The sequence below is a fragment of the Stegostoma tigrinum genome, chromosome 4 (genome assembly GCF_030684315.1).
Source record: "Stegostoma tigrinum isolate sSteTig4 chromosome 4, sSteTig4.hap1, whole genome shotgun sequence".
Lineage (NCBI taxonomy): Eukaryota > Metazoa > Chordata > Chondrichthyes > Orectolobiformes > Stegostomatidae > Stegostoma > Stegostoma tigrinum.
Window position 1 is genome coordinate 26,177,605 of NC_081357.1, and position 16,429 is coordinate 26,194,033.

The 16,429-nt window shown below is 43.2% G+C and overlaps 1 protein-coding gene across 1 annotated transcript in view; it reads right to left on the reverse strand.

The window, feature by feature from the left end:
* Positions 1-16,429, reverse strand: part of LOC125452245 (uncharacterized) — a 153,398-nt gene that overhangs the window by 114,205 nt on the left and 22,764 nt on the right. Inside the window, exons 8-12 of the mRNA XM_059645228.1 lie at positions 14,922-15,108; positions 13,408-13,556; positions 12,500-12,700; positions 3,843-3,967; positions 428-656 (exon numbers count right to left, since the gene is read on the reverse strand). Coding sequence (XP_059501211.1) covers positions 428-656; positions 3,843-3,967; positions 12,500-12,700; positions 13,408-13,556; positions 14,922-15,108 — 891 coding nt within the window. The remainder of the gene's footprint in view (positions 1-427; positions 657-3,842; positions 3,968-12,499; positions 12,701-13,407; positions 13,557-14,921; positions 15,109-16,429) is intronic.

Sequence of the window (16,429 nt, forward strand, 5' to 3'; positions counted from 1 at the left end):
ATTGAAACAGACAAAAGTTTGAAGGGGCCTGACAGAATGGAGCAGGTATTTCCAGTAGTGGGGGAATCTTAAACTAAGGACACATTCACTTGTTTAAAACTGAGTTACGAAGGATTTTTTTTCTCCAGGCGGGGAATGAATGTCTGCAATTGTCTACCCCAGAGTGTTGTGGAGGCTAGATCACTGCAAGTATTTAAACAGGAAGTAGACCAATATTTGAAATATTAAGGAGTTGTAGTCCATAAGGAGGCAACACAAAAAAAAGGTGGGGCCTGAGGCAGTTCAGTCATGATCTTATAGAATAACAGGACAAATTAGAGGGGCAAAAATGGTCTGTTCCTGGCCTTTTTTTTATGTTTATGTTCTAACTGTTCTAAATATGTGAATCTTTACCTCAACTTCATTTCCCCGCTCTTGATATACTTACATCCTTTTGAACCTGGAGGCTATAGCACGACTCGAGCTTTTCCATGGCCAGCCACTTTTCTAATGCCAAGTTAAGAACTTGTTTCTCTAGACTAATGCTGTCATCAGCCGTCTTTGGTCTGTGAATGTGATGCAGCTCCCAGTAAGCACGTTCTAGTGTATTCAGAATACGAGAGGCCAGTCCCAATGATGGATGGAATTCCAACAAATAAATCTTTTTCAAGGCAGGACTGTAAGAAAAGCAGAAGAACTACAGCTTTTCATTATCTTATCATGTGAATCAAAATCATCACTGAATCCCTACAGTGTGGAAACAGGCCCTTGAACCCAACAAGTCCACAATGACCCTCAGAGCATCCCACTCAGACCCATCCCCTATAACCCACCTAATCCAAGCATCCCTGAACACTATGTGCAATTTATCATGGCCAATCCACCGAGCCTGCATATCTTTGGACTGAGGGAGGAAACTGGAACACCCAAATACAGGGAGGACATGCAAACTCCACATAGACAGTTGCCTGAGGGTGGGATTGAACCTGGGTCCCTGGTGCTGTGAGGCAGCAGTGCTAACCACTGAGCCAATAACAACTATTATGATAATGGGTTGGACCCTGAAGTATTATGTGCATTATTAGCCCTTCAGTCCAAACTGTTTTTTGGGACGGGTCTGAGCGGGATGCTCCAAGGGTCGTTGTGGACTTGTTTCTTAAAAGAGGACTGCTGCAGAACATGATAACTGTTGACCTAAAAACATTCTGTATAAGTCGAATGGCATGTAATACCTAAAGAGTGTTCAAATAGACTGCATTGTAATCCACTGTGATACAAATATAATGAAGGTGCTGATGAACCCCAGCTCAACAGCCAAAGGACTACATCCCAAACTTCAGACACAGTTTATATTTATCCCTTTGAAGAATGCATAAGGACAGGGCTTAAAAAGATAGTTCATCTCTACTGGCAGGTACTATTGGGACTGAACAGTCTTGCGTCTACCATGAAGGTGCATAGTTGCAAGTAGGCAGGGTGGTGAAGAAGGCTTTTGGTATGTTTACAATCATTGAGTATAAGACTTGGGATGTCATATTGAGGCTATACAGGACATTGGTGAGGTCACTTTTAAAATATGGCATACATTTCTGGCCGCCCTTCTATAGGAAGGATATTATCAAACTTGACAGGGTGCAAAAAAGATATACAAGGTTGTTAGTGGGACTGGAGAGTTCAAGTTATAGGACAGGCTGAATACTCTGGGGCTATTCTCCCTGGAGCTTGGGAGTTTAAGAGTTGACATTCAAGAGATTTTAGAAATCATGAGGAGCATGGATAGGGTGGATAGCCAAGGTGTTTTTTTTCCCCAGGGTAAGGGAGTCAAAAACTCGAAGGACCTAGATTTAAGGTGAGATGAGAAAGATTAAAAAGGAGCCAAGGGCAAATGTTTTCACACAGAGAGTGCTCCGTGCGTGAAATGAGCTGCCGGAGAAAGTGGTGGAGGCTGGTACAATTACAGTACACTTCTGGATGGATACATAAATAGGAAGGGTTAAAAGGGATATGGGCCATATGCTGGTAAATGGGACTGGATTAGTTTAGGATACCTGGTCAGCATGGACGAGTTAGACCAAAGGGTCTGTTTCCACGCCTATGACTCCATGACTCCAAGTTTGAAGTTCGAGCACTACAAACTAATTAAATAAAGGAAATAGGACAATGAAAGGATTCTCTCCCACCCTGAATGGTGGACTTCAATCATGGTCAAAAGGAATCACACAAAGGAACGTTAACCAGCCTAAGAAAGCCATGGATCTCAAACACACAGACTGTTCAACCACCAAAGTCCATGTTATCAGAAACCTCCATTGCAAAAGCCACAATGTTCAACTTCAACTGGAGAATGATTCAGAAATGGATCAATTTATCTTTTTTTAACCTTTATTCTTATGGACTATTTCTAATCTGTACATGTGCATTGCTTGGCCAAACCTTGCCACTTTCAGTGATTAATAGTTTTGCTCTTTGTTAACTCAGCAAAGTCTGGTTAAATTGGTTGAGTTTTCAAACATAAGTCCATTCGGGTCTGCAGGAAAGGCAAGGGATCAATGTTGCAACCAACCAAAAGTGTGGGTGAATAAAGAAAGGGAGCCAGTTCAGGCTTCCTCATCAAAGAATTCAACAGTTTGAGGTCTTCCATTTGGAACCATGATGAATTGGGAAACTCTGTCTGAGATCTGGTCCTAACACAATATGATGAATATGTTGCATCCCCAACTACTCAAACACCAAGTGGTTCCTAGTATACACAGCTCCTACTATTGTGAAGATGTGACTATGTCCTGTGCTCTGAGATGTTCTCAAATATTACAAAGAACCTGTTCAAACTTACATCTAAAGTGGGTTTAAAATTGCAATTTGACATAGCAATTATGTTACGAACAGGTGGGGAAAACAGGCTCCACTCTTTTTCATCCTCTTGGTTGGCCACAACAGAAAAAATCATGTCTTTTTAGCACCTGGTTATACCTTAGTTCAGTTAAACACGTAGTTCACAAGTTGAATAAAACAGGAATTTATTTACTTAGAAACCCCAAGAAAACAGTAAAGATTTGATATAAAACAGAAAAACACCAGTATAATTTTAAAAAATTGACAGTGTCCGGTCCAACAAAGAAGATAAACGTATATGAAATTTAATTTAAATGTCTTTAACATGTTAGATTTTAACCTGAGAGCAGGGTCATTAATTGATACTTTGTGTATTGCACATATTGTTGGAAAAGTAGACATTTTATTAAGCTTTTGGACTTGCACTCATCTGGACAATTTGCTCGAATACCAATGTGAAGGAATTCCTTAGGACTATGTCTTGATGCTCTGTTAAAACAGTTGCTTAAACTACTGTTCATTTGTGCATTCTCATGTCTGGGTTAATTGTTCTCCAAGGCAACAATGCGCAGGCAAGGTTTTATTTTCAATATGTGAAACTTATCTGTAAATCAAACAGGGCATGCAGATCCGAGATGCAACACCTTTTGATAGCGATGTTAATTTTGGCTCAGACTGGTTCCTGTTTATTGATGGTTTCATGAGCTGGCTCAATTCATGGTCGACTGATTGCTGTGGCCATTGTAAGTTAGTACTTTTATTTTGTTTTAGAGGCTGTTTAGTTCATGAAGGTGTCAGGTATTGAAATAAAATAAAGGAAGTTAAGTATTGATAGTCCGTTTCTTACCACGATTGAATAAAAATCTTAGTCTAGTTAAAGCAGGAAAGCCCAGTTAAAGCAATAAGACTTTATGTCAGTTCTTATAAACAGTTACAAACCAACAATTACACCATAAATCAAAGAAAAGATGCTTCACTTTGCATAATCAATGTAACATTAATTATAGGGAGCTTTTTTTTCTTTTGCTTACCAACTGTTGTTAATGGCAACTGGTTGCTTAGCAATGATATTAAGGGGTAGGCCAAATTCAATACCCATTTCCATCCTTCCACCATCCCTCCAAACTCTCTGTACATATTCGCGCTGTTCATCTATCTGCAAGAGTTGTTAAGGGGTAATGTTTCAGTTTCGATATACTACACAGAATGTATGACACAGAAACAGGCCTTTCAGTCAGAGGGGCCTTGCCAGCATGTCTGATCATCCTCCCAGCTCCATCTAAATCGATCTAACTTATCAGTTACACAGATGCTGGAATTAATGGGGTGAAATGATGGCACTGACCTACAGAAACATGGCCCAGTGAAGAAAAATGGTTTCTAAACCTCCTGCTGGTTCACTGAGTTCCTCAGGAGGAAGAGCCAGGTTCAGGTGAAGTACACACAGAGGAAGTAAAATCCACAGACAGGATGATGCAAGTGCTACCATCAGCTTGTAGGTAAAAACCAATGCAGGCGGAGGCCCAGAGTAAACTGATTTGATAAGTTCAGCTCCAGATAAAAGTGCAATAAATAGTCCCTGTTTTATTTAAATGGAGTGCATGTCTCCACTATTAAAAATGGCCACTATGTGGTGAGACCAAACACAGACTGGCTGACTGTTTTGTGGAACACCTCCTCAGTCTGTGGAACAAACGTAACCTTCCAGTTAGTTGCTATTTCAATGAATCATCTTTCTGCAATACTAACATATCTGTCCAGAGTCTGCTACAGTGTTTTAACAAAGCACAAAGCAAGTTCAAGAAACAACACCTTGTTTTCTCCTAGCAGCTTCTAGGACTCAGCACCTGAGTTTAGCAATGTCAGAGCATGGTCTCTGTCTTCCATCTTGGTTCTCACCCTTCTCACCACCTCCATAGCCATGTCTTGTCTGTGTCTTGTGGCTTTGCTCTCAGAGGAGCCACTTTATCATTTCTATACCTAATATTTACATCTACTTTACATCTCAATCAATCCTTTACTAGTCATTAGCACTGTATTTGTCTTTTCTGCTAGGCATCCTCACTACCTGTTCCACTCACTCCTCCTCTTCATCTGTCTACAGCATAAAACACACCATTTTCCAGTTCCTTTCAGTTCTGAAAAAGAGTCATATCAGATTTGAAGTATTAACTCTGTTTCTCCCTTCACAGATGCTGTCAGATCTGCTGAGTTTGACTCACACTTTCTCTTTTTATTACATATTTCCTCATGATTGAAATCTGCTGCTTATGTCACTGTCAACATGGCCAATCTCCCAATCAAGGCAAAAATAATTTCTGAGTTCTTTTACCGGTCATATCCTACAATAAGGATGTGAAAATAAGAGCATAATGTTTCACTAGATATGAACTTTAATGATCTTGGGACAGGAGATTGTGAAGAGACTTAAATAAGCCAATTTTGTGATCCCCAGATGTACTGGACAGTATTCAGCCTTGGGTGAATTTATTCTCTAAGAAGGTTTAACTTTGAAGCAAGATTGAATGGAATTAGATGAAAACATCAGACAGCAACACTGTGTTTCTGCACCTGCACATTCATTGTTTCAGCTAGCAATGCAGTCAAAAGGCAAAATATTTAGAGCAGCACATCTTACTTCTATGCACATGCATTAACACTTGGTAGTTCCCACATGTCAGGTTTAGTGTTTTGTACAATAGTAGGCTTGTCTGGACTGTCTGGTGTCCAAAACAAGTTCAGGAATTAAGAGTCAAATGATCATGAATCCATTGTCGATTGCTGGCAAAACCCATCTGGTTCACTAATGTCTTTTAGGGAAGGAAACTGCCAACCGTACCAGGATAATAAAGCGTGAAGCTGGATTGAACACCAAAGGGGAGAAAAAGGAGTCCAGATAGGTAGAACATAGAACATTACAGCACAGTACAGGCCCTTCGGCCCTCAATGTTGTGCCGACCTGTCATACCGATCTCAAGCCCATCTAATCTACACTATTCCATGTACGTGGAGATGAGTTCGGTGGGGCAGGAACAGGCTGAGACAATGGGTTGACCAGGGCAGGCAGGTTTGTGGATTTTGGGAAGGAGATAGAAACAGGCTGTGCGGGGTTGGGGAACAATAAGGTTGGAGGCTGTGGGCGGGAGGTCCCCTGAGGTGATGACGTCATGGATGGTATCGCTTTGGTCCAGGGACTCCCTAACTACGTCCGTGACACCACCCACGCCCTCCACCTCCTCCAGAACTTTCAATTCCCTGGCCCCCAACACCTCATTTTCACGACAGATGTCCAGTCCCTATACACCTGTATTCCTCATGCAGATGGCCTCAAGGACCTCCGCTTCTTCCTGTCCCGCAGGCCCGACCAGTTCTCCCTCCACTGAAACCCTCATCCGCTTAGCCGAACTCGTCCTCAACCTCAACAACTTCTCTTTCGATTCCTCCCACTTCCTACAGACAAAGGGGGTGGCCATGGGTACCCGCATGGGCCCAAGCTATGCCTGCCTCTTTGTAGGTTACGTGGAACAGTCCCTCTTCCACACCTACACAGGCCCCAAACCCCACCTCTTCCTCCGTTACATTGATGACTGTATCGGTGCCGCCTCTTGCTCCCCAGAGGAGCTCGAACAGTTCATCCACTTCACCAACACCTTCCACCCCAACCTCAAGTTCACCTGGGCCATCTCCAGCACATCCCTCACCTTCCTGGACCTGTCAGTCTCCATCTCAGGCAACCAGCTTGTAACTGATGTCCATTTCAAGCCCACCGACTCCCACAGCTACCTAGAATACACTTCCTCCCAACAACCCTCCTGCAAAAATTCCATCCCCTATTCCCAATTCTTGCACCGCTGCCGCATCTGCTCCCACGATGAGGCATTCCACTCCCACACATCCCAGATGTCCACGTTCTTCAAGGACAACAACTTTCCCCCCGCAGTGGTCGAAAACGCCCTTGACCGCATCTCCCGCATTTCCCACAACACATCCCTCACACCCCACCCCCACCACAACTGCCCAAAGATGATCCCCCTCGTTCTCACACACCACCCCACCAACCTCCGGATACAACGCATCATCCTCCGACACTTCCGCCATCTACAATCCGACCCCACCACCCAAGACATTTTTCCATCCCACCCCTTGTCTGCCTTCCGGAGAGACCACTCTCTCCGTGACTCCCTTGTCCGCTCCACACTGCACTCCAACCCCACCACAGCCGGCACCTTCCCCTGCAACCGCAGGAAGTGCTACGCTTGTCCCCACACCTCCTCCCTCACCCCCATCCCAGGCCCCAAGATGACTTTCCATATTAAGCAGATGTTCACCTGCACATCTGCCAATGTGGTATACTGTATCCACTGTACCCGGTGTGGTTTCCTCTTCATTGAGGAAACCAAGCGGAGGCTTGGGGACCGCTTTGCCGAACACCTCCGCTCGGTTCGCAATAAACAACTGCACCTCCCAGTCGCGAACCATTTTAACTCCCCCTCCCATTCCTCAGACAACATGTCCATCCTGGGCCTCCTGCAGTGCCACAATGATACCACCTGAAGGTTGCAGGAACAGCAAATCATATTCTGCTTGGGAACCCTGCAGCCCAATGGTATCAATGTGGACTTCACAAGCTTCAAAATCTCCCCTTCCCCTACTGCATCCCAAAACCAGCCCAGTTCTTCCCCTCCCCCCACTGCATCACAAAATCAGCCCAGTTCATCCCCTCTCCCCACTGCATCCCAAAACCAGCCCAGCCCGTCTCCGCCTCCCTAACCTGTTCTTCCTCTCACCCATCCTGTCCTCCAACCTCAAGCCGCACCTCCATTTCCTACCTATTAACCTCACACCACCTCCTTGACCTGTCCGTCTTCCCTGGACTGACCTATCCCCTCCCTACCTCCCCACCTATATGCTCCTCTTCACCTATCTTCTTTTCTCTCCATCTTCGGTCCGCCTCCCCCTCTCTCCCTATTTATTCCAGTTCCCTCTCCCCATCCCCCTCTCTGATGAAGAGCTTCGGCCCAAAACGTCAGCTTTTGTGCTCCTGAGATGCTGCTTGGCCTGCTGTGTTCATCCAGCTCCACACTTTGTTACCTTGGATTCTCCAGCATCTGCAGTTCCCATTAACACTGCCAACCTTACCGGGTCTGGACTGCATGTGACTCCAGACCCACAGCAATGTGATTGATTCTTAAATGCCCTCTGGGCAGTTAGGGATGGGCAATAAATGCTGGCCAAGCCAGAAACACCCTCATCCTATGAATGAATTAAAAATAAAGGCTGCCACCGGAGCCAAGTTTCCCTAAGTGTCATTTTCCCAATCTTATCAGCAGTGTCTCCTCCCAAGCTTCTTTCCCACTCTAAGTCCCCATTTCCCCTTCTGAGACTCAGTCTCCCCTCCTGTGTCACTACATACTACTGCCCTATTCAGAGATGGGTTTTGCCATCCCAAAGTTTGGCAAACACACATCAAACAACTAACAATGGAGACACAGGACGTGAAATTTAAACTTCCCACCAGATTCCCACAGTCCATCATTTTGACTGGCACAGGAAACGTGACAGATGGTGGCCCAAAACACAAACAAAGTCACATTGGGTTCAGTGTTTTAAAAGGTCAACACCAGTTTATAATTTCCAGTTTGATATTGTCACTGATGTGCATTAGTTCCAGTCACCACATCAGGTCAGTTCAGTTCAAGGACCATGACAGAAACCTGTGGTGGAGTCAGGAACCTTTTGACAGGTTTAAAAGGTATTGCTTTCTTCAGATGTAAAATTATAGGCTGTAGGTGCACTAAGTTGAGTGTGGGATGTGGGCCAGTATTTATTGCCCATCCCTAATTGCCTTGGAGAATTCCCTGCTGCAGTCCTTTGGGTACGGGGTCAACCACCGTGCTGCTAGAAATTCTTCTCCAGGATTGTGGGGCAGGACAGTGAAAAAACACTGATATATTTCCGAGGCAGAGTGTGTAGCTTTGAGGTAAACTTTGCAAATGCTGGGCTCATGCACCTACTGCTTTGGTCCTTCGAGGTTGAAGAGGTTGTGGTTTGGAAGGTGTTGTCACGGGAACCCTGGCTGCCTCTACATGTTAATAATGAAGGGAGCGAATGTTGAAGGTGGTGGATGTGGTGCCAATCAAGGAGACAGATTCATCCCGGATAGTGTCAAGCTTCTTCGGTGTCGTTTGGAGCTGACCTCATCCAGACAAGTGGATCACACTCCTGACTTGCCCCTTGTGACCAGACACTGGGGAGACAGGTGGTCAGAATTTCTAGCCCCTGACTGAGCCAATGATGATCCGCAGGATGCTGGTAGCTGGATTTTCAAGAATGGTGATAGTATTGAACATTGAGGGATTATAGTGAAATTCTCTCGTGTTGGAAATGGTCATTGCCTGGCAGTTGTGAAATGCAAACGTTAGTGCCATCAGCCCTAGCTGACAGCTTTTCTAGCTGTTTGATCAAAGGGCTCCATCTTTTAAAGGTAACTGATCATTACATTGATTATAGAAGCATTTAGATGCATCACAGTACTTTCTTCCATGAATAAAGGGCTATCATGCATTTAACAGAACTGAGTGTTAGATATCAGAATGTCATCTTGTCACTGTGTCATAGTCATGGAGTCATACAACATGGAAACAGACCCTTTTGTCCAACCAGTCCAAGCCAACCATAATCCCCACCGAATTAGTCCCACCTCCCTGATCCTGGCCCATGTCCCTCCAAACCTTGCGCTTTAATATTTCTGTTATTCTAAACTATTAATGTCTGTTGAGCCTATGAAAAAGCTATATAGATAACTAGCCCTTCATTTGGTTAAAGGCACGATTGTATTCAGCTCAAGAGGGTTTGTTATATAAAGGAATCTCATTTTGAATGCTTGACTGAGTTCCAGCAGCAACAATTGTTTATGCAGTATTGAAGGAAACGTTGCTTAGTTTAATTGACAGGCTTATTAGACATTAGTCGGATTAAAGCATTTTGAAGAGTTTTTTGATTGGCTCATTATGTTTACAGATTTCTGCACATTTGAACAGAATTAGTTCCCCTTCACCCCAAAATGGTTGTGTGTTTTATAACAAGTCTTATGTGCTCCAAAGATAGTTTCAAATATAGTTTGAATGGATCATTGTTGATTTAATTATTGAGAATTTGAACAACTTCCAAGTATTATTAGGAGGCGCAAGATTTGTGCCAACCATGGGTAGTGGGTGTGTGAATATATGTGGGGTATGCAAGACATGAAGGAGGAAAGGTGCTCTGATAGAATTATGATGAAGTATCTAGAATGAACAACCTCACAGTGCACTGCGCCAATGCAAAAGCACATTTCATAACCATTTTTGGGAGTGGCAGGATGAGGTGGGTGTTTGCACTTAAACCAGAGTGGGACCAGAATCCTTGAGGGGATATTTGCAAGTGTTGTTGGGGAGGGTTTAAATTAACTTAGGCTCAGCAGGGGAGGTGAACAGATAAAGTTAGAAGAAATAGCAAGGAAGTCAAGAAGGCATACAGACTTCGTTATTAAGGGATACAGCATCTTCAGGGAAGGAGGAAAAAGAGAAGGGGGCTTTGCAATATTGATCAATATTGATAAATTACAGCTGCATGGAGGGACAGCATCTTAGAAAATTCTTCAAATGAAACCAAACGGGTAAAACTTAAAAATGAGAAAGGAGCTTTGAAAATACTTTCTCCTTGGAACAAAAATGTTATAGTAACGTCATTGAGGTTTTCAAGATGATGGGTTTTTCTACTCCATCTAGCAAGGGGGTCAATAGCTAAAGGTTATGGATTTAATGATCTAGAAAGGAAATAAGATTTTTTTCACGGAACTGTCATGATCTGGTAACATCCAAATAAAGGTGGTGGAAGGTGTTTCCAGACATCATTTCGAAAATAATTTTACAAAGTACAGTACCTGATGAGGAATTTACAGGGTATGGTCCAAATGTGATGTGGCAAGCTGAGTCCTAATTTCAAAAAGCCAGTAAAAGCATGATGGGTCTAAATGTCTACCTCAATATATTAAGTTTCTACGTTTTCTTAAAATAAACATATTTAATACAATTACTTTACCAGTCCATACTCTGTTGACAAGATTCTTTAACTTTCTTATGCTACCTTTGAACAAGAAGAACAATTACTTAAGATAAAGTGAAATATACAACATAGAAGCAGGTTAATAAAATGTGAGGCTGGATGAACACAGCAGGCCAAGCAGCATCTCAGGAGCACAAAAGCTGACGTTTCGGGCCTAGACCCTTCATCAGAGGGTCTAGGCCCGAAACGTCAGCTTTTGTGCTCCTGAGATGCTGCTTGGCCTGCTGTGTTCATCCAGCCTCACATTTTATTATCTTGGAATTCTCCAGCATCTGCAGTTCCCATTATCTCTGATACTATAGAAGCAGGTTATTTGGTCCATCCATGCAGGAAATTAAAAAGATTAAAAAATTAAACATCTCTGCAGTCCAGCTGAAATTGTGTTTTTATTATTCACATAATAATTCTGTGCACTGCATTTTTCAACATGTTGTTTAAGAATTTAAGCTGCACAATAAAAGGCACTGGTCCATGAAGTCCTAGCCTTTCAGAAGCCAATTTATGTAATGTTATAATTTTTTTCTAATTCATTTTAATCTCTTGCAGCTACCTGAAGGCAGTTGTTAAAGCTTTAATTCCTTCTCCATCTTCGAAGGGGAGTGACAAAAATTCTCAGGCTATCAATCTAATATTGCAATTTATATTACTCACCTCTGATGGGTTTCTTTCGCAGATGACCTTCCACAATTTCAGCGGGTCCTAGCTGCAGTGGAGATGTATTTGACTGATCAAGTGTGAAATTACTATTGAAATGTGAATCCCATTTTTCCTTCAGTTCGTTTCTATTCCAACCTGTTTGTCTTTCCTGGGTTTGCCAGTCTGTGCATCTTTTATTAAAGGGCACTGAGAATATTCATGCTGTTAGCTTGTTGAAGATAATCAAGCTTTAGGTCAATTCAACAATTGTTAATGCAATTCAGTTTCATTTCTTCAGAAGATTTAATTGCATTCTTGGAAATTGACTATTTTGTTGGTCACAGCAGAAGGATAGAATAATTTGGGATTCGACAATAGTGTTGAGGCTATATGAAGCTAATTTTTGGGAAGCAATTCTTTAGTGCATACATCAGCAGGTGTGGGGCGAGGGAAAAGAGAAACTGGTGAAATGTTTGAATTCAATAAGTCCCAAGGGAGATCAGTTTGTATAGGTCTTTTTTCATTCACCAAGATCCTTGGACAGTGCCTTCCAAAAGCACAGCCGCTTCCATCTAGAAAGACAAGGGCAGCAGATACATGGGAACACCTCATGTACTAGTCTCCCTGCAAGCCACTTACCATCTTGATTTGGAAATATACCACTGTTCCTTCACTGTCACTGGATCAAAATCCTAGAATTCCTTTTCTGAGGGCATTATGGGTCTACCTACAACACATGGACTGCAGGGCTTCAAGAAGACAGCTCACCGCCACCTTCTCAAGGGCAAATGCGCACAGGCAGTAAATGCTGGCCAGCCAGTGTTGCCCACGTCCCACGAGTGAATATAAAAAAAAACAATCATGTAGTTGCATTACAATTTTATAGTGGATTTTACCATCTTCTATCACCCTACAGAATATGGTATAACAATTTCCTTGCACTCACCTGTTTGCTCAAAATGTCACTTATAAGTTGTAAGTGAAGCTTCAAACAAGTACATTCAGCCTGATAGGTCTTCACAAAGTACTCACTGCTCAGATTGAACCGTGGGCGTTTATGCATGATGTCTGTAATCACTTGGGCCAGTGCAAATCTCTCCTCCAGATCAAAGACATGCTGATAGGCTTCAAAATAACTGTCCAATAGCTGAGAAAAACATACAAAAATTAATCAGACATAAATGAGCAATGCCTATAAACCCTACCTGCCCTCATCCCTGACCTGACTGTCACCAGCCCTCAGACTAGGGGAAAGGTTGAGAAGGAGAATCCAGTGTACAGCAATTGAACCCATGCTGTTGGCATTACTAACCAGCTGGCCATCTAATTTAACCAACCCAGCCCCTCAGTCCCAGCACTAGCGGTGTGTTACAACCTATTGGATCCTCCTTGTGCAGCTCTTCTAACAGCCCTCCCCTTCTTCTCAAATAGGACAAGGGGTTTCTAATAATTGCAGGCATCCTATTTACTTCAGCTCTCCAAGGTTCAGCCTGATATGTATATGTTCACATGTCTTACAATGCGTGTGTCATTTTTTGTTGGTCATTTGAATTTGAGACACTAAATTGCTGCACTAAAATAAAACATTACCTCTGAATTATGTATTGTCCATGTCATCCACATGGATGCATTAATGTTTGCATGATGCAGGCCAGAAAGAACACAGATCGCATCAAGCCTTTTACATTCCATCAATTTCCACATTTATTTGTTAACTTTAATACTGCTCTCAATTACGCACATAGTGTGCAAAGACCACAAGAAATTACTTATTCTTTTACCCAATTAGTTCATTTTTGTCATCAAGAGTGAAATCAATTGATACTGCTCCCAGAATGTTATTCACCTTTTTACCTGTCGTTTGTTCTCCAGAAATGTTGCCTCACACCTCCACAGATCGAACAAAACAGCAAAGCGATCAACAGCCAAGTGGGCCCAGGTTGGAAGATCGCTATCCCCACCCTGTGATCCTTCCACAGGGGAACCTTGACAAATTCTCTGACCTTTCAAAAATGACATGGATGGAAATATTAGTTCAGAGGTAATGCAGCAACTTAGAGAACACAGTGTGGATGCTGCTGCATTTTATAACTATTTAATAAAGGAAAATTAAAGGGTATGTTCTCCATTTTATATAGGTTTCCGGTGATTAGTGTTTACTGCTGTTATTGACTGCAGTCTGGCTTTTCTGCTCCTCAGTGAGATTTAGGCTGCAGCACGGCATTTAACAGTTTTTCCCCAGCATTCATAATACTTTTACTTTCTTCATTCATGAGATGTGGGCATTGCCGGCTGGGATAGCTTATGTTTCCCATCCCACGTAGAAACAGTGGGAGCAGTACTTGTCCAGTCAAGTGGCAAGTATTCCATCACACGCCTGTCTTGTGCCTTGTACATGATGGACAGGGCTTGTGAGTCAGGAGGTGAGTTACTTACTGCAGTACTCTTAGCCTCTGACCTGCTCTTGTAGCTTCAGTATTTAGATGGCTTGTTCAGTTCAGTTTCTGGTCAATGCTTACCTGCAGGATAGTAATGGGGGATTAAGTGACGGTAACACCACTGAATGTCAAGGGCTGGTGGTTAGGTTGTCTCTTATGAGTGATGGTCATCATTGTTGTGGTGTAAATGTCACTTACCATTTGTCAGCCCAAGCCTGGATATTGTCCAGATCTTGTTGCATTTGAACATGGACTGCTTCAGTATCTAAGGAGTCACGAATACTTTTTTAATGATCAAAAGTAGACAGATGGGCCAGCTATTGTTTGGATTTGTTCTGCTATTTGTAGTAAAGATCTACAGCACAGAATGAGGCCCATCAGCCCATCATGCCTGCACCAGCCAAAAACAACCACCTGACTATTCTAACCCCCTATTCCAGTCTTTAGCCCACAACCTCATATTCCTCGGCATTGCAAGTACACATTTAAATATTTCTTAAATGTTATGAAGGTTTCAGCCTGTACCACCCTTACAAGCGGTGAGTTCCAGAATTCCACACTCTCTGGGTGAACAGGTTTTTCCTCACATCTCCTTTATACCTTCTGCCTCTTACCTTAAATCTATACTCCGAGTCATTATTGCCTCCAACTGGGGAGAAGTTACTTCGTTATCTACCCTATCTGTGCCCTTTGTGATCTCAATCATGATCCCTCTCGCACTCCTCTGCTCTGAGGAAAGCAACCCCAGTCTGTCCAATCTCTCTTCATAAACTGATGCTGTCCAACCAGGCAACATCCTGGTAAATCTCCTCTGCACCCTCTCCAGTGCTATCACATCCCTCAGGAAAGACTCTGATCCTTTAAAAGGAGAGAGGCAGTGGCACACATTATAGTCTGAGGGGAGATGGACGCAATGATTCATTGCCTTACCTTTCTCAATATATTGGGTTGCAAGGAGCAGCAACTGGTTTTCTAATTCTGTTAAATCCTTTATGGCCACATCATAGATGATATAAATCCCTCGCTGGTCCTGCGTGTGAATGAGATCCTCTTCACTCGTGTAGAAATCATCATGGTTCTCGATCTCTGAGAACTCCATGAACTCAGTGACATACCTCTGGAAGCAGGATTATAAACGTTGGTGAGTCAGGTGCTCTTAGACTGTTTCTTCCTGCAAGGAAGTAAGTCCAATTTGTACCTTTATCATAAAGACAGAGTGGCATTTACGCTGTCCTGGAAACCTTCATCCAGAGTTTCACAAGTTGCCATTCACATTGTCAAGCCACTGAGTAGAATTTGGAACTGAGAGAAAAGGAATGTCCAAATCTATCAAAGCCGTACTTTAAATGTGAGCAGAATGAAGCACAGTGTGCTTTCGCACTCTTGTGTCAGAATCACAAGTTGCTCACCTCAAGCTGCTAGGTGAATAGCAAGCTCACGTGGCTGTCAGCTACTCTGACAATTCACACATCAATAGGGAGCACAAGCAGCTGAAACTGAAGCAAAAGCAGATGACAGTAACAATGATATTTCGTTTTAATGAATGTACTTTGAAGGTATGTAACGTAGGATTGATTTACAAAATAAACTGGGGAGCAATAAATCAAAATTCGTAGCTAATACAAAAAGAATGGATGAGAGATCAATTAGAGGTAAAACACAGAATGTGCTGTTTGATAATGGCAGAATGTTTTAACTTCTTATACGCAGTGTGCAACCTATATCATACTGTTCCATTCACTGATAATTCTCGACAGCTAACATTTGCTTCCTGTCACACCAATTCTAACACATGTAAACTTGTTTATTTCGTTAACCTCTGGTTGACTTGCCTGGGCCAGCCAGACCTGCTGTGCACCTGCCTCAGCTGCAACACTGACTGTGTGACACTGCTCTCTTCGATGATGCCTGCATTATTCCCATCCTTGATACTGTCTCATTCCTTCAAACTGCTTCCCAGTAGCTGCCCCCACATTGCCCACACCCCTGTCAGCAGTGGGATGACTTAGCTACTTGCTGCTGCTTCTCAGTGATCACTGATTCATTGCACCAACAGTCAAAATTCATCCCCAACATCAACACGCAACTAATCACCCACCTGTTACCGAGCTGCACTTTCAGAATCAATGGCCGACATCCAGTGGTCTCTGCAGTAAGATTGGGAGCAGGCACCTTGAGAATGCTTTGAAACCCCTACCCTTGCCAAACAGAAAGCCAACCACACTGAGTGCCAATCAACGACTTAAGGGCTTCTCTGCCTATCAGGAGCCTCGGCACTGAAACGCCGCCATTCCAAAAGCAGCCAACCAATCAGGAGTGCAACACAAGTGGAGCTGGAGAATATTGCTGGAGGCCCAAACTGCACAGCCAATGAAGAGCTGTGCCAAAATGGAGGGAGGGGCTGAGGATTGGGGCTCCTGAAGTGGGAATCACGGGAG